The 23975-nt window shown below is 37.6% G+C and overlaps 2 protein-coding genes and 1 pseudogene across 2 annotated transcripts in view; all 3 read left to right on the forward strand.

Moving 5' to 3' along the window:
- LOC138336629 (putative per-hexamer repeat protein 5) overlaps positions 1 to 23975 on the forward strand; it is a 73322-nt gene that overhangs the window by 37078 nt on the left and 12269 nt on the right. The window contains exons 22-33 of the mRNA XM_069286152.1: positions 820 to 885; positions 1206 to 1271; positions 2265 to 2330; positions 3319 to 3384; positions 3706 to 3771; positions 13600 to 13665; positions 13986 to 14051; positions 15045 to 15110; positions 16101 to 16166; positions 16487 to 16552; positions 18270 to 18335; positions 23255 to 23320. Coding sequence (XP_069142253.1) covers positions 820 to 885; positions 1206 to 1271; positions 2265 to 2330; positions 3319 to 3384; positions 3706 to 3771; positions 13600 to 13665; positions 13986 to 14051; positions 15045 to 15110; positions 16101 to 16166; positions 16487 to 16552; positions 18270 to 18335; positions 23255 to 23320 — 792 coding nt within the window. The remainder of the gene's footprint in view (positions 1 to 819; positions 886 to 1205; positions 1272 to 2264; positions 2331 to 3318; positions 3385 to 3705; positions 3772 to 13599; positions 13666 to 13985; positions 14052 to 15044; positions 15111 to 16100; positions 16167 to 16486; positions 16553 to 18269; positions 18336 to 23254; positions 23321 to 23975) is intronic.
- LOC138335944 (integrase/recombinase xerD homolog) lies at positions 7387 to 8581 on the forward strand (annotated as a pseudogene).
- Positions 8909 to 13323, forward strand: LOC138335945 (uncharacterized). The gene is made up of 3 exons (XM_069285151.1): positions 8909 to 10183; positions 10245 to 10248; positions 11659 to 13323. Exons 1-3 carry the CDS (start codon positions 8918 to 8920, stop codon positions 12666 to 12668), a joined length of 2280 nt encoding a protein of 759 aa, XP_069141252.1. The 5' UTR covers positions 8909 to 8917; the 3' UTR covers positions 12669 to 13323.

Consider the following 23975-nt stretch of genomic DNA (forward strand, 5'->3'; position numbering starts at 1 on the left):
GTCCTATTTGTGACGTGATTCAGTCTACCTTGGCACGTTATATAGTCATATTCAACTGTTTTTAAACCCACATTAGTCTATAAGGGCGAAGGAACAGGGGCTGATCGATAATACTCATAAATTAACTTGGTGCGTCAAATGGACCTTGTTTAGCATCATTGACAGACCTAATATCATTTACGAATTAGGAACTATAGTTCTTTTTAAATCCCATTGATTAGTATTGACTAGGTACGCATAAAGTACGATTGAAAACTTATCAAATTGGTTTTAATGTTGAGGTTTCAAATTTGTAATACAAGCTCCCCAAGGCACTATTATTAGCAGTCTGTTTTCTGTAAATGATAATTAAAAATGGCTGATGGACGCCCATGATTGTTTTTATATTAAAAAGAAGTAAAATCATTTCTTATATTTTATTGTATCTGTTTATACCATATCGTAGATATCGGTGTTCGAAGATAGATACTCGATTGCAATGTAGGATTGAATAGTAGGCTTTTAAAAGTTAAAGGTGACAACTATAATTTTCAAACTATGGGCCACAGAGACTGTTTTGTGAGTTGGTGTTCTTGTCTTATTGTCTTTGAATTATAATTGGATCAAATAATACCACTGAATTGCCATTGAATCGATTTGATTGTTTTTTTCTTTCTTATCATTAATAATGCTTACTGGTGTTTGAATTGTGGTTATGTGATTATTCGTTTCTATACAGAAAGTACGTATTAATCTTTGCCTGAAACAGATAAGTGTTGAGTAAGAATAACTATAAGAATAAATGACAAATTTGTGAATTTGTCTTTTTGTTATTTTAAGATACCCTTTCACAGCCAAAGGTGCAAACACAAACCGGCACCGGATCAGGTTCAGCGACAGCAAATGGTAAGCGATGAGCTGATTGAATTATTCGGTTAGGATTTATGTATCCTTTTCCCATCATATGCATTGTAAAATTGTTTTTCTTGTCTTATGTTCTTTGAATTATAGTTGGATCCAATATTACCACTGCATTGCCATTGAATCGTATTGATTGTTGTTGTTTTTCTTATCATTAATAAGGGGTACTGGTGTTTGAATTGTGGTGGTATGATTATTCGTTTCTATAAAGAAAGTACGTATTAATCCTTGGCTGAAACAGATAAGTGTTGAGTAACAATAACTATAATGGTAAATGACAAATTTGTCTTTTTTGTTATTTTAAGATACCCGTATACAGCCAAATGTGCAAACACAAACCGGATCCGGATCTGGTTCAGAGACAGCAAATGGTAAGCGATGAGCTGATTGAATTATTCGGTTAAGATTGATGTATTCGTTTCCCACCTTACAGATTTCAAAATTAACTCAATTTTGATGGGTTCGGATTGATACATCATTGTAGTAAATGTCTTAATGTTATTTTGTTATTAATAACTGTTTTTGGTGAGTTTGTTTGATTAACGTATCGTCCTATTTGTGACGTCAGTGATTGAGTCTATCTTGACACGTATAAAGTCATATTCAACTGTGTTCAAACCCACATTAGTCTATAAGGGCATAGGAACAGGGGCTGATCGATAATACTCATAAATTAACTTGGTCCGTCATATGGACCTTGTTTAGCATCCTAGACAGACCTAATATCATTTAAGAATTACGAACTATACTTCTTTTTAAATCCCATCGATTAGTATTGACTAGGTACGCATAAAAGAACGATTAAAAACTGATCAAATCGGTTTTAATGTTGTTGTTTCAAATTTGATATACAAGCTCCTCTAGGCACTAATATTAGCAGTCTGTTTTCTGTAAAACAAATAAAAAATGGCTGATGGACGCCCACGATTATTTTTATGTTAAAAATAAGTGAAATCATTTCTCATATTTTATTGTATCTTTTATACCATATCGTAGATATCTGTTTTTCGAAGATATATACTCGATTGCACTGTAGAACTGACTAGTAGGCTTTTAAAAGTTAAAGGTGACAACTATAATTTTCAAACTATAGGCAACAGAGACTGTTTTGTGAAATTGGTATTCCTGTCTTCTGGTCTTTGAATTATAATTGGATCCAATAATACCACTGAATTGCAATTGAATCGTATTGATTGTTGTTGCTTTTCTTATCATTAATAAGGCGTACTGGTGTTTGAATTGTGGTGGTATGATTATTCGTTTCTATACAGAAAGTACGTATTAATCTTTGCCTGAAACAGATAAGTGTTGAGTAACAATAGCTATAATGGTAAATGACAATTTGTCTTTTTTGTTATTGTAAGATACCCGTACACAGCCAAATGTGCAAACACAATCCGAATTCAGAACAGGGTCAACGACAGCAAATGGTGAGCGATGAGCTGATTGAATTTTTCGGTTAAGATTTATGTATTCTTTTCCCACCATGCACATTTCAAACTTAACTCGATTTTGATGGGTCCGAATTGATACATCATTGTAGTAAATGTCTTAATGTTGTTTTGTTACTAATAACAGTTTTGGTGAGTTTGTTTGATTAACGTATCGTCCTATTTGTGACGTCAGTGATTCAGTCTACCTTGGCACGTTATATCCAACTGTTTTTAAACCCACATTAGTCTATAAGGGCGTAGGAACAGGGGCGTAACGATAATACTCATAAATTAACTTGTTGCCTCAAATGGACCTTGTTTAGCATCATAGACAGACCTAATATCATTTACCAATTAGGAACTATACTTCTTTTTAAATCCCATTGATTAGTATTGACTAGGTACGCATAAAGTACGATTGAAAACTGATCAAATTGGTTTTAATATTGAGGTTTCAAATTTGATATACAAGCTTCCCTAGGCACTAATATTAGCAGTCTGTTTTCTGTCAATGATAATACAAAATGGCTGACGGACACCCATGATTGTTTTTATATTAAAAAGAAGTAAAATAATTTCTTATATTTTATTGTATCTTTTATACCAAATCGTAGATATCGGTTTCCGAAGATAAATATTCGATTGCACTGTAGAACTGACCAGTAGGCTTTTAAAAGTTAAGGTGACAACTATAATTTTCAAACTATAGGCCATAGAGACTGTTTTGTGAGTTGATGTTCTTGTCTTATTGTCTTTGAATTATAATTGGATTAAATATTACCACTGAATTGCCATTGAATCGTATTTATTGTTGTTTTTTTCTTATCATTAATAAGGCTTAGTGGTGTTTGAATTGTGGTGATGTGATTATTCGTTTCTATACAGAAAGTACTATTAATCTTTGCCTGAAACAGATAAGTGTTGAGTAAGAATAACTATAAGGATAAATGAGAAATTTGTGAATTTGTCTTTTTGTTAATTTAAGATACCCGTACACAGCCAAAGGTGCAAACACAAACCGGCACTGGATCAGGTTCACAGACAGCAAATGGTAAGCGATGAGCTGATTGAATTATTCGGATAGGATTTATGTATCCTTTTTCCATCATATGCATTGTAAAATTGTTTTTTTTTTGTCTTATGTTCTTTGAATTATAGTTGGATCCAATATTACCACTAAATTGCCATTGAATCGTATTGATTGTTGTTGTTTTTCTTATCATTAATAAGGCGTACTGGTGTTTGAATTGTGTTGGTATGATTATTCGTTTCTATAAAGAAAGTACGTATTAATCCTTGGCTGAAACAGATAAGTGTTGAGTAACAATAACTATAATGGTAAATGACAAATTTGTCTTTTTGTTATTTTAAGATACCCGTACGCAGCCAAAGGTGCAAACACAATCCGTATCCAGATCAGGGTCAACGACAGCAAATGGTAAGCGATGAGATGATTGAATTATTCGGTTAAGATTTATGTATCCTTTTCCCACCATGCACATTTCAAACTTAACTCAATTTTGATGGGTTCGAATTGATACATCATTGTAGTAAATGTCTTAATGTTATTTTATGACTTATACCTATTTTTGGTGAGTTTGTTTGATTAACGTATCGTCCTATTTGTGACGTCAGTGATTGCGTCTATCTTGGCACGTTATATAGTCATATTCAACTGTTTTCAACCCCACATTAGTCTATAAGAGCGTAGGAACAGGGGCTGATCGATAATACTCATAAATTAACTTGGTCCGTTAAATGGACCTTGTGTAGCATCCTAGACAGACCTAATATCATTTACGAATTACGAACTATACTTCTTTTTAAATCCCATCGATTAGTATTGATAAGGTATGCATAAACGGACGATTGAAAACTGATCAAATTGGTTTTAATGTTGAGGTTTCAAATTTGATATACAAGCTCCCCTAGGCACTAATATTAGCCGTCTGTTTTCTGTAAATGATAAAAAAATATGACGGACGCCCATGATTGTTTTTATGTTTAAAATTAGTGAAATCATTTCTCATATTTTATTGTATCTTTTTATACCATATCGTAGATATCGGTGTTCGAAGATAGATACTCGATTGCACTGTAGGACAAACAAGTAGGCTTTTAAATGTTAAAGGTGACAACTATAATTTTTACACTTGGGCCACAGGGACTGTTTTGTGAAAATGGTCTATCTTGGCATGATATGTAGTCATATGTCAACAATCAATACGTTTCAGTGCCAATTCAGTGGTATTATTGGATCCAATTATAATTCATAGAACATAAGACAAGAATTTTAAATTTCCCGCGTTTCGTAGAATAGCGGGAAATATTTGTCCTGCAGTTACATAACGTACACGTGGCATTGTATAGCACGTGCGGTTTTTTATTCGTCCAATGAGATTAGGTGGGCTAGTAGGGTATCGGGTAGCGAGGTTTGGTCATTCTAGCGTTCGGTTAGCTACAGGAACGACCTATTCAATTTTTTCTCACGTAATCATGGAGAGTCAGCAGACACTACTCGACAAACTGGAGACCATCATGACTTCAAAATTAGAGACTTTCAAAGTAGAAATCAGCGAGTCACAGAAAATGATTTCTGAAGCTCAATTCTCCAGGTTTTCGGAGATTTCTCCTTATCATTTTAAGAAGAAAGGAAACGAAGAACAGTTTAAAGTAAACGCCAAAATCAACATGAAATTGCAGGAGGCGCATACATCTTTACAAGAAAACCCTTTACATAATGCGCATACGGAGAGAGCTAGTGCCAGTATAGCAGAAGGTATGGGCATTGTTAAGCACAGGCAGAAATTGATAAAAATGGCCGACTCATCAGAAACTGGTTGGAAAGTCGTCGAGGAATACGAAACAAATGCTTTAGCGGAGGATTCCGAGGACGAGAAGCGTATTACTAGGGCAGAGGCTAGGGCGCAACGGAAGATAAAAACCCAGAGAACCACTCGACAGAAGCGTTATTTCCCCTATGGTACCCCCGCGAGACAACACACTCAGAGCCAAGCGGGTGCAGCGGACACGACGACGGCGGGTGGGAGCAGGCGACCAGGATTGTGCTTCGCGTGCGGAAAGCCCGGTCACTGGAGGGTAGACTGTATGCAGAAATGCACAAATAAGATAAGTAACACTTTTTGTTTTTGTGTGGAAGCACGTTTGTCAGTGAGAGACGTATTTGTAGCGTATGAGGATATGTTGGACGAAACACGTGTTGCTACGTCCAGTTCTGCTTCAGTGGGTAATTTTACTACCGTAGTGGGGTCGACAGGTGAAAGGTCAGATTCAAAGGTCAGGTCACCCGTAGGAATGTTGCGTAGTGCTTTACATGAATGGGAGAGTATAGGTGCATGTTCGAATGTTTTAAATGTGATACGTGACGGTTATAGGTTACCTATGTATTCAATGCCGGATTGCATTGTTTTAAGAAATAATAAATCGGCACTTGACAATGCGGGTTTTGTACAGCAGGAGATAGAAACATTGCTTTTGAAAGGTTGTATAAGAGAAGTAGATACTATTCCAAAGGTGGTCAATCCATTGACTGTAGCTGGCAATAAGGAGAAGTTGCGTTTGGTGTTAGATTGTCGACACATAAACCCTTGTTTGTTTAAATACAGGTTCAGGTACGAGGATTCAACAGTAGCATTAGATTTGTTTAGGAAGGGAGATTGGGTTTTTACGTTCGATCTCAAATCAGCTTATCACCATATCGAGATTTTTCCAGATCATAGAACATTTCTAGGATTTTCTTGGGTCGTGAACGGCCAGGTGAGATATTTCGTTTTTAATGTATTGCCATTTGGCCTTTCCACAGCAGGGTATATTTTTACAAAGGTCACTCGTGTATTGGTCAAATGCTGGCGCTCAAAGGGTCACAGGGTTATCATGTATCTCGATGACGGCATCGGGGGTAAAGCTACGGAAGCTGAGGCTAGCGACCTGAGTAGGTCGGTACAGGGCGATTTGATAAGATATTTGGTTTTATGATTGCAGAGCAAAAATGTAGCTGGGTGCCAAGTCAGGAAGCTATATGGTTGGGGTTACGTTGGTCATTCTCTGAGGGATTGGTTTTTGTACCGGACAGCAAGATAGAGAGGTTGAAATCGGCGTTACGTACTCTATTGGATAACGTATCGCGTGATCGATGCTGGGTGACAGCGAGGCAGTTGGCTGCACTAGTAGGTCAGATTATCGCTATGAAGGTAGCTATGGGTCCTGTCGTCAGAATGATGACGAGGCATATGTATGCCAGTGTGATGATGAAGGCAAGTTGGGATTCCAACGTTTTGATATTAAAGGAAGCTTTAGACGAACTACGATTTTGGTTTTACAATGTTGAAAGTTTGAACGGTGCTCAGATAGACAGGTACAAGCATGATTTTGTAGTGTATAGCGATGCCTCGGCTACAGGTTACGGGGGGTACATATTGCACGTAAATAAAAGTGAGGTTCTGGGTGAATGGACAGATACAGAGAGCAAGGAAAGCTCAACTTGGAGAGAACTGGAGGCTGTACGTCGTATGCTTTTACATTACAATGGAAGCCTGGTAGGGCAATGCCTGGTAGGGCAGAAGGTGTTGTGGTATACCGATAGTCAGAATGTAGCTTCTATATTAGTAAATGGTAGCAAGGTACCGATACTGAATGAGAAGGCTGTAATGATCAGAGAGGATTGCCTTAGCAGAGGTCTTAGATTGTTGCCAGCCTGGGTGCCAAGGGCGGATAATCAATTGGCGGATAGATACAGTAAGACGGCTGACAGTGATGACTGGTATATACGGAACAGTGAGTTCATTGAGCTCAATGAGAAATGGGGAGAGTTTACAGTAGACAGGTTCGCTAATGATAATAATGCAAAATGTGAGGTTTTCAACTCGAGGTGGTGGTGTCCTGGGACAGCGGGCATAGACGGTCTGGGTCAGGTCTGGGCTGGCCAGAACAATTGGCTAGTACCGCCCCCTGCTTTGATACCGAAGGTTGTTGATAAAATGATGGACGAGAAAGCCATGGGTACTCTGGTAATGCCATACTGGACTTCTGCTCCATTCTGGCCTGTGATAGCTCCAAGGGGAGACAAATACGCGTTTTTCGTGAAAGAGCATAAAATATTACCTTCGGGCAGTGTAGTTGCCGGAAAAGGAAAGAACGGGGTTTTTGGTAGGGACGGGGGTCCGGAGATGATTGCTTTAAGGCTGAGGTTTTGATCCAAATTGCTTTTGTGATTTCAGGTGTCGGGCTACTCACAAACATAGATGAGGCAATCAAGCGTACAGGGCAACATACCACCCGGACACACGATTTGGCCAAGAAAATGGCGGGATTCATTTTAAAAGCGAGGAGCGACAAGACTGTTGAAAAGTATTATAACGCGTTCAAAAGGTGGGAGACTTTCGCAAAACAGGACAACGTTTGTCATCTTCCCGCACAACCGGTACAAGTAGCCTTATACTTGACTCATATTTTGGATACGGGCGGATCTGGTAGCATGGTTACTGCCGCAATTTACGGAATTAAATGGGCGCATTCGATCAACGGATTCGAAGATCCCACAGTGAACAGTTTTGTTAAAAATTTGATGGAGGCCGCTAAAAGGCAGGTGCGAGCGCCCAGGAGGAAGAAGGACTGTGTGTCAGCGGACATGTTGATATGTTTGTGCGATATTCATAAGGACTCTAGGGACATTTCAGTGGTGCGAGACTTGGCTATGATTGTTTTATGTTTTGCGGGATTTTTAAGGTACAATGAGTTGAGTGAGTTGCGATGCGAGGATGTGTCATTTCATGAATCTTGTTTGAAGTTAAACATTAGAAAGAGTAAAACGGATCAATATAGATTAGGAAACGAGGTGGTGATTGCGAAAGGTAAGACTGTGGCATGTCCTTATTTGATGTTAAAAAGGTTTATGGGTCTGTCTGGAGCAACGGTGAGTTCAAAAGATTATTTGTTCAAACCCACTGTTTCGTAGTAAGGCAGAATGCAAGCAGATATATAAGCAAAAACCTTTGAGCTATACAAGGGCCAGGGAATGCGTTGTAAAGAGGTTAAACGAGGTAAGTAAAGGACTAGACTTAGGGTTACATTCTCTTAGGGCTGGCGGTGCTACAGAAGCTGCTAATGGCAATGTAAACGAAAGGTGCTGGAAAAGGCACGGAAGATGGAGAAGCGATGTGTCAAAAGATGGCTACGTGGCCGATTCGCTTCAGAACAGATTGGAAGTTACGAAGCAACTAGGGCTGTAGATTAATATGCACTTGTAGATAATTATGACTACCCTTTCCCGTTCTTTTTTATATCTAGATGCCGAGCAGCTAACTGCATACAATTAGTTTGTTGTTATTTAGTTATATAGTTAGGGAGTATATGGAGGACTTTTAAATTTCCCGCGTTTCGTAGAATAGCGGGAAATATTTGTCCTGCAGTTACATAACGTACACGTGGCATTGTATAGCACGTGCGGTTTTTTATTCGTCCAATGAGATTAGGTGGGCTAGTAGGGTATCGGGTAGCGAGGTTTGGTCATTCTAGCGTTCGGTTAGCTACAGGAACGACCTATTCATTTTTTTTCTCACGTAATCATGGAGAGTCAGCAGACACTACTCGACAAACTGGAGACCATCATGACTTCAAAATTAGAGACTTTCAAAGTAGAAATCAGCGAGTCACAGAAAATGATTTCTGAAGCTCAATTCTCCAGGTTTTCGGAGATTTCTCCTTATCATTTTAAGAAGAAAGGAAACGAAGAACAGTTTAAAGTAAACGCCAAAATCAACATGAAATTGCAGGAGGCGCATACATCTTTACAAGAAAACCCTTTACATAATGCGCATACGGAGAGAGCTAGTGCCAGTATAGCGGAAGGTATGGACATTGTTAAGCACAGGCAGAAATTGATAAAAATGGCCGACTCATCAGAAACTGGTTGGAAAGTCGTCGAGGAATACGAAACAAATGCTTTAGCGGAGGATTCCGAGGACGAGAAGCGTATTACTAGGGCAGAGGCTAGGGCGCAACGGAAGATAAAAACCCAGAGAACCACTCGACAGAAGCGTTATTTCCCCTATGGTACCCCCGCGAGACAACACACTCAGAGCCAAGCGGGTGCAGCGGACACGACGACGGCGGGTGGGAGCAGGCGACCAGGATTGTGCTTCGCGTGCGGAAAGCCCGGTCACTGGAGGGTAGACTGTATGCAGAAAGGCACAAATAAGATAAGTAACACTTTTTGTTTTTGTGTGGAAGCACGTTTGTCAGTGAGAGACGTATTTGTAGCGTATGAGGATATGTTGGACGAAACACGTGTTGCTACGTCCAGTTCTGCTTCAGTGGGTAATTTTACTACCGTAGTGGGGTCGACAGGTGAAAGGTCAGATTCAAAGGTCAGGTCACCCGTAGGAATGTTGCGTAGTGCTTTACATGAATGGGAGAGTATAGGTGCATGTTCGAATGTTTTAAATGTGATACGTGACGGTTATAGGTTACCTATGTATTCAATGCCGGATTGCATTGTTTTAAGAAATAATAAATCGGCACTTGACAATGCGGGTTTTGTACAGCAGGAGATAGAAACATTGCTTTTGAAAGGTTGTATAAGAGAAGTAGATACTATTCCAAAGGTGGTCAATCCATTGACTGTAGCTGGCAATAAGGAGAAGTTGCGTTTGGTGTTAGATTGTCGACACATAAACCCTTGTTTGTTTAAATACAGGTTCAGGTACGAGGATTCAACAGTAGCATTAGATTTGTTTAGGAAGGGAGATTGGGTTTTTACGTTCGATCTCAAATCAGCTTATCACCATATCGAGATTTTTCCAGATCATAGAACATTTCTAGGATTTTCTTGGGTCGTGAACGGCCAGGTGAGATATTTCGTTTTTAATGTATTGCCATTTGGCCTTTCCACAGCAGGGTATATTTTTACAAAGGTCACTCGTGTATTGGTCAAATGCTGGCGCTCAAAGGGTCACAGGGTTATCATGTATCTCGATGACGGCATCGGGGGTAAAGCTACGGAAGCTGAGGCTAGCGACCTGAGTAGGTCGGTACAGGGCGATTTGATAAGATTTGGTTTTATGATTGCAGAGCAAAAATGTAGCTGGGTGCCAAGTCAGGAAGCTATATGGTTGGGGTTACGTTGGTCATTCTCTGAGGGATTGGTTTTTGTACCGGACAGCAAGATAGAGAGGTTGAAATCGGCGTTACGTACTCTATTGGATAACGTATCGCGTGATCGATGCTGGGTGACAGCGAGGCAGTTGGCTGCACTAGTAGGTCAGATTATCGCTATGAAGGTAGCTATGGGTCCTGTCGTCAGAATGATGACGAGGCATATGTATGCCAGTGTGATGATGAAGGCAAGTTGGGATTCCAACGTTTTGATATTAAAGGAAGCTTTAGACGAACTACGATTTTGGTTTTACAATGTTGAAAGTTTGAACGGTGCTCAGATAGACAGGTCTTACAAGCATGATTTTGTAGTGTATAGCGATGCCTCGGCTACAGGTTACGGGGGGTACATATTGCACGTAAATAAAAGTGAGGTTCTGGGTGAATGGACAGATACAGAGAGCAAGGAAACTCAACTTGGAGAGAACTGGAGGCTGTACGTCGTATGCTTTTACATTACAATGGAAGCCTGGTAGGGCAATGCCTGGTAGGGCAGAAGGTGTTGTGGTATACCGATAGTCAGAATGTAGCTTCTATATTGGTAAATGGTAGCAAGGTACCGATACTGAATGAGAAGGCTGTAATGATCAGAGAGGATTGCCTTAGCAGAGGTCTTAGATTGTTGCCAGCCTGGGTGCCAAGGGCGGATAATCAATTGGCGGATAGATACAGTAAGACGGCTGACAGTGATGACTGGTATATACGGAACAGTGTGTTCATTGAGCTCAATGAGAAATGGGGAGAGTTTACAGTAGACAGGTTCGCTAATGATAATAATGCAAAATGTGAGGTTTTCAACTCGAGGTGGTGGTGTCCTGGGACAGCGGGCATAGACGGTCTGGGTCAGGTCTGGGCTGGCCAGAACAATTGGCTAGTACCGCCCCCTGCTTTGATACCGAAGGTTGTTGATAAAATGATGGACGAGAAAGCCATGGGTACTCTGGTAGTGCCATACTGGACTTCTGCTCCATTCTGGCCTGTGATAGCTCCAAGGGGAGACAAATACGCGTTTTTCGTGAAAGAGCATAAAATATTACCTTCGGGCAGTGTAGTTGCCGGAAAAGGAAAGAACGGGGTTTTTGGTAGGGACGGGGGTCCGGAGATGATTGCTTTAAGGCTGAGGTTTTGATCCAAATTGCTTTTGTGATTTCAGGTGTCGGGCTACTCACAAACATAGATGAGGCAATCAAGCGTACAGGGCAACATACCACCCGGACACACGATTTGGCCAAGAAAATGGCGGGATTCATTTTAAAAGCGAGGAGCGACAAGACTGTTGAAAAGTATTATAACGCGTTCAAAAGGTGGGAGACTTTCGCAAAACAGGACAACGTTTGTCATCTTCCCGCACAACCGGTACAAGTAGCCTTATACTTGACTCATATTTTGGATACGGGCGGATCTGGTACAATGGTTACTGCCGCAATTTACGGAATTAAATGGGCGCATTCGATCAACGGATTCGAAGATCCCACAGTGAACAGTTTTGTTAAAAATTTGATGGAGGCCGCTAAAAGGCAGGTGCGAGCGCCCAGGAGGAAGAAGGACTGTGTGTCAGCGGACATGTTGATATGTTTGTGCGATATTCATAAGGACTCTAGGGACATTTCAGTGGTGCGAGACTTGGCTATGATTGTTTTATGTTTTGCGGGATTTTTAAGGTACAATGAGTTGAGTGAGTTGCGATGCGAGGATGTGTCATTTCATGAATCTTGTTTGAAGTTAAACATTAGAAAGAGTAAAACGGATCAATATAGATTAGGAAACGAGGTGGTGATTGCGAAAGGTAAGACTGTGGCATGTCCTTATTTGATGTTTAAAAGGTTTATGGGTCTGTCTGGAGCAACGGTGAGTTCAAAAGATTATTTGTTCAAACCACTGTTTCGTAGTAAGGCAGAATGCAAGCAGATATATAAGCAAAAACCTTTGAGCTATACAAGGGCCAGGGAATGCGTTGTAAAGAGGTTAAACGAGGTAAGTAAAGGACTAGACTTAGGGTTACATTCTCTTAGGGCTGGCGGTGCTACAGAAGCTGCTAATGGCAATGTAAACGAAAGGTGCTGGAAAAGGCACGGAAGATGGAGAAGCGATGTGTCAAAAGATGGCTACGTGGCCGATTCGCTTCAGAACAGATTGGAAGTTACGAAGCAACTAGGGCTGTAGATTAATATGCACTTGTAGATAATTATGACTACCCTTTCCCGTTCTTTTTTATATCTAGATGCCGAGCAGCTAACTGCATACAATTAGTTTGTTGTTATTTAGTTATATAGTTAGGGAGTATATGGAGGACTTTTAAATTTCCCGCGTTTCGTAGAATAGCGGGAAATATTTGTCCTGCAGTTACATAACGTACACGTGGCATTGTATAGCACGTGCGGTTTTTTATTCGTCCAATGAGATTAGGTGGGCTAGTAGGGTATCGGGTAGCGAGGTTTGGTCATTCTAGCGTTCGGTTAGCTACAGGAACGACCTATTCAATTTAACCTTTTTAGGTGATATTGATATATATAGATACACATATAACATATACATGGCTGTGTTTTTGTCAAGGCCGGTTTGCGTTTTGTTTTTCGTATTTAGCATCTTTAGGCAATATCAATGATCAGTGGGTGATTGATGATCGGGTTTTTATTCAATGAAATAGAAATCCCAGCGAATTATAAACCTTAAGCATTGGGCTGGTACACCTCCTGTCACCCACAAGCGGTTTTCAGGTTGGGTGTCGGGCTTGGTTTTATGCTATATAAGCTCGATCTGAGAGGGAAAGTGTGTTGGGCGAGCATAATATGTATTCCTGTACGTAATATATAACACATACATGAATTAATTAATGAGTTGGTGTTCTTGTCTTATTGTCTTTGAATTATAATTGGATCAAATAATACCACTGAATTGCCATTGAATCGATTTGATTGTTTTTTTCTTTCTTATCATTAATAATGCTTACTGGTGTTTGAATTGTGGTTATGTGATTATTCGTTTCTATACAGAAAGTACGTATTAATCTTTGCCTGAAACAGATAAGTGTTGAGTAAGAATAACTATAAGAATAAATGACAAATTTGTGAATTTGTCTTTTTGTTATTTTAAGATACCCTTTCACAGCCAAAGGTGCAAACACAAACCGGCACCGGATCAGGTTCAGCGACAGCAAATGGTAAGCGATGAGCTGATTGAATTATTCGGTTAGGATTTATGTATCCTTTTCCCATCATATGCATTGTAAAATTGTTTTTCTTGTCTTATGTTCTTTGAATTATAGTTGGATCCAATATTACCACTGCATTGCCATTGAATCGTATTGATTGTTGTTGTTTTTCTTATCATTAATAAGGGGTACTGGTGTTTGAATTGTGGTGGTATGATTATTCGTTTCTATAAAGAAAGTACGTATTAATCCTTGGCTGAAACAGATAAGTGTTGAGTAACAATAACTATAATGGTAAATGACAAATTTGTCTTTTTTGTTATTTTAAGATACCCGTATACAGCCAAATGTGCAAACACAAACCGGATCCGGATCTGGTTCAGAGACAGCAAATGGTAAGCGATGAGCTGATTGAATTATTCGGTTAAGATTGATGTATTCGTTTCCCACCTTACAGATTTCAAAATTAACTCAATTTTGATGGGTTCGGATTGATACATCATTGTAGTAAATGTCTTAATGTTATTTTGTTATTAATAACTGTTTTTGGTGAGTTTGTTTGATTAACGTATCGTCCTATTTGTGACGTCAGTGATTGAGTCTATCTTGACACGTATAAAGTCATATTCAACTGTGTTCAAACCCACATTAGTCTATAAGGGCATAGGAACAGGGGCTGATCGATAATACTCATAAATTAACTTGGTCCGTCATATGGACCTTGTTTAGCATCCTAGACAGACCTAATATCATTTAAGAATTACGAACTATACTTCTTTTTAAATCCCATCGATTAGTATTGACTAGGTACGCATAAAAGAACGATTAAAAACTGATCAAATCGGTTTTAATGTTGTTGTTTCAAATTTGATATACAAGCTCCTCTAGGCACTAATATTAGCAGTCTGTTTTCTGTAAAACAAATAAAAAATGGCTGATGGACGCCCACGATTATTTTTATGTTAAAAATAAGTGAAATCATTTCTCATATTTTATTGTATCTTTTATACCATATCGTAGATATCTGTTTTTCGAAGATATATACTCGATTGCACTGTAGAACTGACTAGTAGGCTTTTAAAAGTTAAAGGTGACAACTATAATTTTCAAACTATAGGCAACAGAGACTGTTTTGTGAAATTGGTATTCCTGTCTTCTGGTCTTTGAATTATAATTGGATCCAATAATACCACTGAATTGCAATTGAATCGTATTGATTGTTGTTGCTTTTCTTATCATTAATAAGGCGTACTGGTGTTTGAATTGTGGTGGTATGATTATTCGTTTCTATACAGAAAGTACGTATTAATCTTTGCCTGAAACAGATAAGTGTTGAGTAACAATAGCTATAATGGTAAATGACAATTTGTCTTTTTTGTTATTGTAAGATACCCGTACACAGCCAAATGTGCAAACACAATCCGAATTCAGAACAGGGTCAACGACAGCAAATGGTGAGCGATGAGCTGATTGAATTTTTCGGTTAAGATTTATGTATTCTTTTCCCACCATGCACATTTCAAACTTAACTCGATTTTGATGGGTCCGAATTGATACATCATTGTAGTAAATGTCTTAATGTTGTTTTGTTACTAATAACAGTTTTGGTGAGTTTGTTTGATTAACGTATCGTCCTATTTGTGACGTCAGTGATTCAGTCTACCTTGGCACGTTATATCCAACTGTTTTTAAACCCACATTAGTCTATAAGGGCGTAGGAACAGGGGCGTAACGATAATACTCATAAATTAACTTGTTGCCTCAAATGGACCTTGTTTAGCATCATAGACAGACCTAATATCATTTACCAATTAGGAACTATACTTCTTTTTAAATCCCATTGATTAGTATTGACTAGGTACGCATAAAGTACGATTGAAAACTGATCAAATTGGTTTTAATATTGAGGTTTCAAATTTGATATACAAGCTTCCCTAGGCACTAATATTAGCAGTCTGTTTTCTGTCAATGATAATACAAAATGGCTGACGGACACCCATGATTGTTTTTATATTAAAAAGAAGTAAAATAATTTCTTATATTTTATTGTATCTTTTATACCAAATCGTAGATATCGGTTTCCGAAGATAAATATTCGATTGCACTGTAGAACTGACCAGTAGGCTTTTAAAAGTTAAGGTGACAACTATAATTTTCAAACTATAGGCCATAGAGACTGTTTTGTGAGTTGATGTTCTTGTCTTATTGTCTTTGAATTATAATTGGATTAAATAATACCACTGAATTGCAATTGAATCGTATTGAATGTTGTTGTTTTTTCTTATCATTAATAAGGCTTAGTGGTGTTTGAATTGTGGTGATGTGATTATTCGTTTCTATACAGAAAGTACTATTAATCTTTGCCTGAAACAGATAAGTGTTGAGTAAGAATAACTATAAGGATAAATGAGAAATTTGTGAATTTGTCTTTTTGTTAATTTAAGATACCCGTACACAGCCAAAGGTGCAAACACAAACCGGCACTGGATCAGGTTCACAGACAGCAAATGGTAAGCGATGAGCTGATTGAATTATTCGGATAGGATTTATGTATCCTTTTTCCATCATATGCATTGTAAAATTGTTTTTTTTTGTCTTATGTTCTTTGAATTATAGATGGATCAAATATTACCACTAAATTGCCATTGAATCGTATTGATTGTTGTTGTTTTTCTTATCATTAATAAGGCGTACTGGTGTTTAAATTGTGTTGGTATGATTATTCGTTTCTATAAAGAAAGTACGTATTAATCCTTGGCTGAAACAGATAAGTGTTGAGTAACAATAACTATAATGGTAAATGACAAATTTGTCTTTTTGTTATTTTAAGATACCCGTACGCAGCCAAAGGTGCAAACACAATCCGTATCCAGATCAGGGTCAACGACAGCAAATGGTAAGCGATGAGATGATTGAATTATTCGGTTAAGATTTATGTATCCTTTTCCCACCATGCACATTTCAAACTTAACTCAATTTTGATGGGTTCGAATTGATACATCATTGTAGTAAATGTCTTAATGTTATTTTATGACTTATACCTATTTTTGGTGAGTTTGTTTGATTAACGTATCGTCCTATTTGTGACGTCAGTGATTGCGTCTATCTTGGCACGTTATATAGTCATATTCAACTGTTTTCAACCCCACATTAGTCTATAAGAGCGTAGGAACAGGGGCTGATCGATAATACTCATAAATTAACTTGGTCCGTTAAATGGACCTTGTGTAGCATCCTAGACAGACCTAATATCATTTACGAATTACGAACTATACTTCTTTTTAAATCCCATCGATTAGTATTGATAAGGTATGCATAAACGGACGATTGAAAACTGATCAAATTGGTTTTAATGTTGAGGTTTCAAATTTGATATACAAGCTCCCCTAGGCACTAATATTAGCCGTCTGTTTTCTGTAAATGATAAAAAAATATGACGGACGCCCATGATTGTTTTTATGTTTAAAATTAGTGAAATCATTTCTCATATTTTATTGTATCTTTTTATACCATATCGTAGATATCGGTGTTCGAAGATAGATACTCGATTGCACTGTAGGACAAACAAGTAGGCTTTTAAATGTTAAAGGTGACAACTATAATTTTTACACTTGGGCCACAGGGACTGTTTTGTGAAAATGGTCTATCTTGGCATGATATGTAGTCATATGTCAACAATCAATACGTTTCAGTGCCAATTCAGTGGTATTATTGGATCCAATTATAATTCATAGAACATAAGACAAGAACACCAATTTCACAAAACAGTCTCTGTGGCCTATAGTTTGAAAATTTTAGTTGTCACCTTTAACTTTTAAAAAGCCTACTTGTCAGTTCTACAGTGCAATCGAGTATCTATCTTCGAAAACCTATACCTACGATAGGGAATAAAAGATGGAATAAAATATGATAAATGATTTTACTTATTTCTAATATAAAAAGAATCATGGGTGTCCGTCAGCCATTTTTTATTATCATTTACAGAAAACAGACTGCTTATATCAGTGCCTAGGGGAACTTGTATATCAAATTTGAAACCTCAACATTAAAACAAATTTGATCAGTTATCAATCGTTCTTTTATACGTTCCTTATCAACACCTATCAATGGGATTTAAAAAGAAGTATAGTTCGTAATTCGTAAATGATATTATGTCTGTCTAGGATGCTAAACAAGGTCCATTTGACGGACCAAGTTAATTGATGAGTATTATCCACCTGTTCCTGTTCCAACGCCCTTCTAGACTTATGTTAGTTTAAAAACAATTGAATATGACATATAACGTTCCAAGATACACTCAATCACAAACGTCACAAATAGGACGATACGTTAATCAAACAAACTCACCAAAAATATGTATTAATAACAAAATAACATTAAGACATTTACTACAATGATGTAACAATTCGAACCCATTAAATTGCCCTCGAATCGTATTGATTGTTGTTGTTTTTTTCTTATCATTAATAAGGCTTACTGGTGTTTGAATTGTGGTGGTATGATTATTCGTTTCTATAAAGAAAGTACGTATTAATCCTTGCCTGAAACAGATAAATGTTGAGTAACAATAACAATAATGGTAAATGACAAATTTGTCTTTTCGTTATTTTAAGATACCAGTACACAGCCAAAGGTGGAAACACAATCCGAATCCGGATCAGAGTCAACGACAGCAAATGGTAAGCGATAAGCTGATTGAATTATTCGGTTAGGATTTCTGTATTCTTTTCCCATCATGCGCATTTCAAACTTAACTCAATTTTGATAGGTTCGAAGATTAGTGACGTTAGTGATTGAGTCTATCTTGGCACGTTATATAGTCATCTTCAAATGTTTTAAACCAACATTAGTCTAAAAAGGCGTTGGAACAGGGACAGGCCGATGATACTCATCAATTAACTTGTTCCGTCAAATGGACCTTGTTTAGCATCCTACACAGACCTAATATCATTTACGATTTACGAACTATACTTCTTTTTAAATCCCAGTGATTAGTATTGACTAGGTACGCATAAATGGACGATTAAAAACTGATCAAATTGGTTTTAATGTTGAGGTTTCAAAGGAGTAGGTACAATAAGGGGCAATTATGGCCCCAGAATGTATAGAAATTCAAACAATGTCAAATCTCACAAACAAAGCTTTCCAAAAGAGTTGAGTATCGATATTTTCGCAATCAAAGATGATTTTCCACTTACAGTATTTGTAGATGGGTTAAAAGACGAGATATTTAGGCCATTTCATGCATTTTTATACATTTTCTTGCAAAATTGGCTTGAAAAAGCGTAGTTTTCACATTGGCCGCAGCTTTGTCCAAACACCATTTTTTGTCAACAGAACCAACATAAAAATTTAAATCTTTATGCAAAATGTCGAATTTGGACACAAATGCGGCCAATCCGAAAAAAAAGAAAATTCTATGAAATTAACGAACCAGAGATCGCAGCGGCGGTAATAATAACATAAAACGGTATCGGGCACGGCTATTATTTATCCGGAAAAATATTGGAAACATATTCAGTGTGCATATATGAACTAAGGAATAAAAATAATATTAGTAATTATTTTGAATAGTTTTATGACGATGTATAAAATTATTACTCCGTGCAGTAAGCGCCTTTCTCAATTTTCTGTAGCGAAAACGTTGCGATAAAAATAGTGTCCGTATTCTTTTGCCCGGATTACAGTCCCGCCTTTATAATGTACTCGGTGTTTTGACACAGCGTAACTGGCGATGTTTACGCTGATTTTCTATATACATTGTCTTCCCGGTCGTTTCAACATGGATCGTGATGTTCAATTGAAGAATCAAGTATACTCTTCTTAATATATATAGTCTATAGATTTACTTCTGTATATCTCACGAGAAGTATTTTGATCATAGATGGGACCCCGTCAATGACCTGACATTTCGGTACGTCACTGAAAATTCGAAGCCATGTATCGTTGGTAGGCCTACAGTACAGTAACGTTAACGTTCAGTTCAACATAGATCATTCCGTCATACAGTAAATCCTATTCATTGACACCATTTTCATGTATAAGCCTATGTGTTTTATGTGAAAAATGTTCATTTTTTAATTTTGAAAATCTGAAAAGTTGGCGATTCTACAGTCAGGCCTACTAGCTAGGCTAGAGTAGTGCAATACGGTAGGACACTGGACATGGGTTTAACTACTGTAGTTATTTTATCTCTATATGTGATAGATGTATTTATATCATAAAGGCGTTATATACCTTTATATAATAAAATCTAATTGAGCAAAAAATTGTTTATTAAGGATACATATCTTCATTTTTTTCAACTAATTACGAAGCATGCATATGCGTTGCAGTTGTGACGTTCTGTCCCCTGTTCCGAAGGTAGTGAGTCCGAATCGACATTTATACATATATATATTTTTTTAATTTCTGAACCCCAACTTTGAATGAAATTATCAATTCATCCTTTCCTAAAAAATATATACATATTTATATATTAAAGACCCATTACCTTTCCGAAATAAAGAAATAATATTATTTCAATAACATTAATTGTGTAAGAAAATTATATTTATCGATGACCTAACACAAGGCTTCAACACTTTACAAATGCAAGCTTTCCTTCGTAATCTATTTTAACAGTTCGCTGTTTTGCTGTCTGGCGCAGTCAGGACGACGGCTAAAACATAATACGACCCGCGTTATGAAAATAGTATTAGGGTTATTTTGAATAAATTAGTCAGAATGTGTTGCCAATTGAAGTATTAACAGAACGCTAATAACTTATCAATCTCGTTTTACTTTCCAATTTTAAGAATAAAGAGCCCTTTCGGAGAGGTAGCGGGCCTTTTAGTAATAATATGTTAGGCCTATACCTACATGTGTTATTTTAGTATGCCTATAGTTCCATTTACAATTTAAAATATTATATTTAGAAATATTGAACCAGGAACATTCTTAACCCATATATAACCGTATGTGAATATGTTGTTCAATCTATTTTTCTCCATTATTCAAGTTGACATAATTAAACAAGAGGCCCAGAGGGCCTGTATCGCTCAAATGGTTTGTAATGCCTAGGAATGTTCTGAATACAAGTTCATTGTTTCTTTTCTGAAGGAATTTGAATATTTACCTCTAATTCCCCTATTGGGCCCCACTCTTTCTGCTCAAGGGTGTCAAAGCCTAAAATTTATACAAATTCTGTTAACCCCAAGGATGTTTCTGGGCCAAATTTGGTTAAAATCCAAGCAGAACTATATGGCTATTAGCGATTTATAGGATTTACATCTATTTCCCCTATTGGGCCCCGCCCCTCCTGCCCCCGGGGGGTCAGAGCCAAAATTTATACAATTTTCTGTTCTCCTTCCCCCAAGGATGCATTTCTAGCCAAATTTGGTTACAATCCATGCAGAACTCTAGGACAAGTAGCGATTTATAGGATTTACCTCTATTTCCCCTATTGGGCCCCATCCCTCTTGCCCCCAGGGGATCAGAGCCAAAATTTATACAAGTTCTGTTCCCCTTCCCCCAAGGATGTTTGTGGCTAAATTTGGTTACAATCTATGCAGAACTCTATGACTAGTAGCGATTTAAAGGAAATGTTGACGGACGGACGGACGCCGCGCCATGACATAAGCTCACCGGCCCTTCGGACCAGGTGAGCTAAAAATAATAATAATAAGGACACCATTACCGTAGTCAACATATGTACAATGTACATACTTCCCGGTAGTTATACATGTAACCATTGACTTTACTGTGATCAAATGTTAAAATGCATATACATGTACATGTATTCTACAACTTGTTGTTCGTGCATTATCTGAGCGTTGATTATATTTACATCTGTATGGTAGGATGCCTAAGCGATTAACTTTATTTGATTGTGAAAAAGGGACACTTCTTAATGAAAGACTGTATGGTTGCCATGCTACCAGTATTAATACTAAATATTTAGGAATAAACCACTGCAAGGACACTGGCGTTGCTTGTCAAAAGTAATTTCTTACATTAAAAGATCATGCTTGAAAGTAAATAACATAAAAACAGCTTATTAATTGATAAGAAAGGGTAGATCTATGTGACGTAACGTAATTCCCAGAACAGGATACAAACCTCTCGAACACATTGAAAAGGTGCAAGTCCGAAGTCACTTGCGCGGTTGAAAAATGCTTGTAAATTAAACATGACCTGCTGTACATGTATCTAAATCTATTATCTTCGTTTATTGCGCTTGGAAATATTTACATGAATTAGAGTACTGTCGAGTTTACTTTTGTAAATAGCGAGCGTATACTTTGTTTGTTTGATTTATTAACGTCCTATTAACAGCTATGGTCATGTTAGAACGGCCTCCCATGTATGCGGTGTGTTGCGTGTATGTTGTGCGAGGTGAGTGTACTGGGAGACTGCGGTATGTTCGTGTTGTGTCTTCTTGTATAGTGGAACTGTTGCCCTTTTTATAGTGCTATATCACTGAAGTATGCCGCCGAAGACACCAAGCAACACACCCCACCCGGTCACATTATACTGACAACGGGCGAACCAGTCGTCCCACTCCCTGTATGGTGAGCGCTAAGCAGGAGCAGAAACTACCACTTTTATAGACTTTGATATTACTTACTATTAAGTACTTTGGACTTCATCCGAACATGACCCTTAATCGGATTTTCTCAGATCCTCTATTGAACGGAGTGGTTATTAGGATCTGTATTTCAATCAGATTGATCATCTTGGCGTTTGACAAGATGGAGCTGAAAACAAATGTTACATTGTTTTTAAAATAAAGAGAACGCAAGCTGTTTTGTGAAATTATTTTTCTTGCGTCTTATTGGTCGTGAAATTATTGTGTGGGCAATAATCCCTCCAGGTAGGGCGTTAGAATTGTACCTGCTGCCCCTATTGCATGATCGTAAAAGGCGACTAAATTTAGGATCTTATCTTTCCTAATGCCTCCCTTGGCACCGCCACTCTTTTGGCCTTGCGTTGAGCGTTCGCCCGTGTGAGGAAGGCTCTGGGCTCTGTCCCCTGGCCGAGACACACCAAAGTCTATAAAAGTGGCATTATCTGTTCCTGCTTAGCGCTCAGCAAACAGTGAGTGGGACGACTGGTTCGCCCGTTGTCAGTATAATGTGATGGGTGGGGTGTGTTGCTTGGTGTCTTCGGCGGCATGTTTCAGTGATATAGCACTATAAAAAGGGCAATAGTTCCACTATACAAGAGGACACAACATGAATATACCGCAGTCTCCCAAAACATTCACGCAACACACTGCATACATGGGAAGCCGTCCTTACATGACAATAGCTGTTAATAGGACGTTAATTAATCAAACAAACAAACCAATCCTATTACAATAACGTCTCCTTCCTCATCACCTCACTTTTGTTCATGAGTTGGAGCTTCATAGTGAGGCAATAATACCACTGAATTGCCAATATTGTAGTGGTATGTTATGTTATTTATCTTGTTAAGAAGTTTTCTACTGTTTATTTGTTGGTGGTATGATGTATTTATTTCTATAAAGAAAGTCAATTATAATTCATTATTTGGGTCCAAATGTGTTTATCAATAATAATGAAAAATGACACATACGTCTTGTTGCTATTTTAAGATAACCGTATGCAGTACAATATGCAAACACCAACCGGATCTGGATTAGAATCAGCGCCATCAAGTGGTAAGCGATAAACTGTTTGAAATATTTTGGTTTGTATTTATATATACTTTCCTAACGTCTTCCTAGGGTATCATTTTTTTTAAATTTTGTTGTTGATTTCATGGTCTTCTAATCTTAAATCGCACTAAAATATTTTTTTCAGGTTTTCCATTTCCCATATGACGAAAAAACGTTTTTAGCATGTATAACATTAACATCCATCAAAACATTTTTTGTTTGTTGTAGAATTCAATTTCTTTATAATTTTAACATTTGACCATAATAGATATCATTAAACGACTTCTTAAACATTTTTTCCTTATGGCCTATTTCAAATATGTCAATGCTGGTATATTAATTAAGTTCTCCCAACGGAGTGGAGAACCTGTTTGCTCCGGTTCTTATTATTCTTCTTTTTCCTCCACGACTTTGTCCGACCATTTTCTCCAAAACTATAAGTCGGATTCTGATTAATTTTTCCGATCAGCATCCAATATGGCCGCCACAGCCTTTCATTGTTGAAAAGTGAACTGCTTATAGATACTTAACTGGAATCGGTTTCAATATGTAGTTTAAAGCAGATTCTTATAGAGTCAACAAAACCATTTTTATGAAAAATAATATGTTTCAAATTTTCTACCTTATTCTTGGAGTTCAGCAAAGATCCATTTTAGGT

Source organism: Argopecten irradians, chromosome 12, assembly GCF_041381155.1.
Source record: "Argopecten irradians isolate NY chromosome 12, Ai_NY, whole genome shotgun sequence".
NCBI lineage: Eukaryota > Metazoa > Mollusca > Bivalvia > Pectinida > Pectinidae > Argopecten > Argopecten irradians.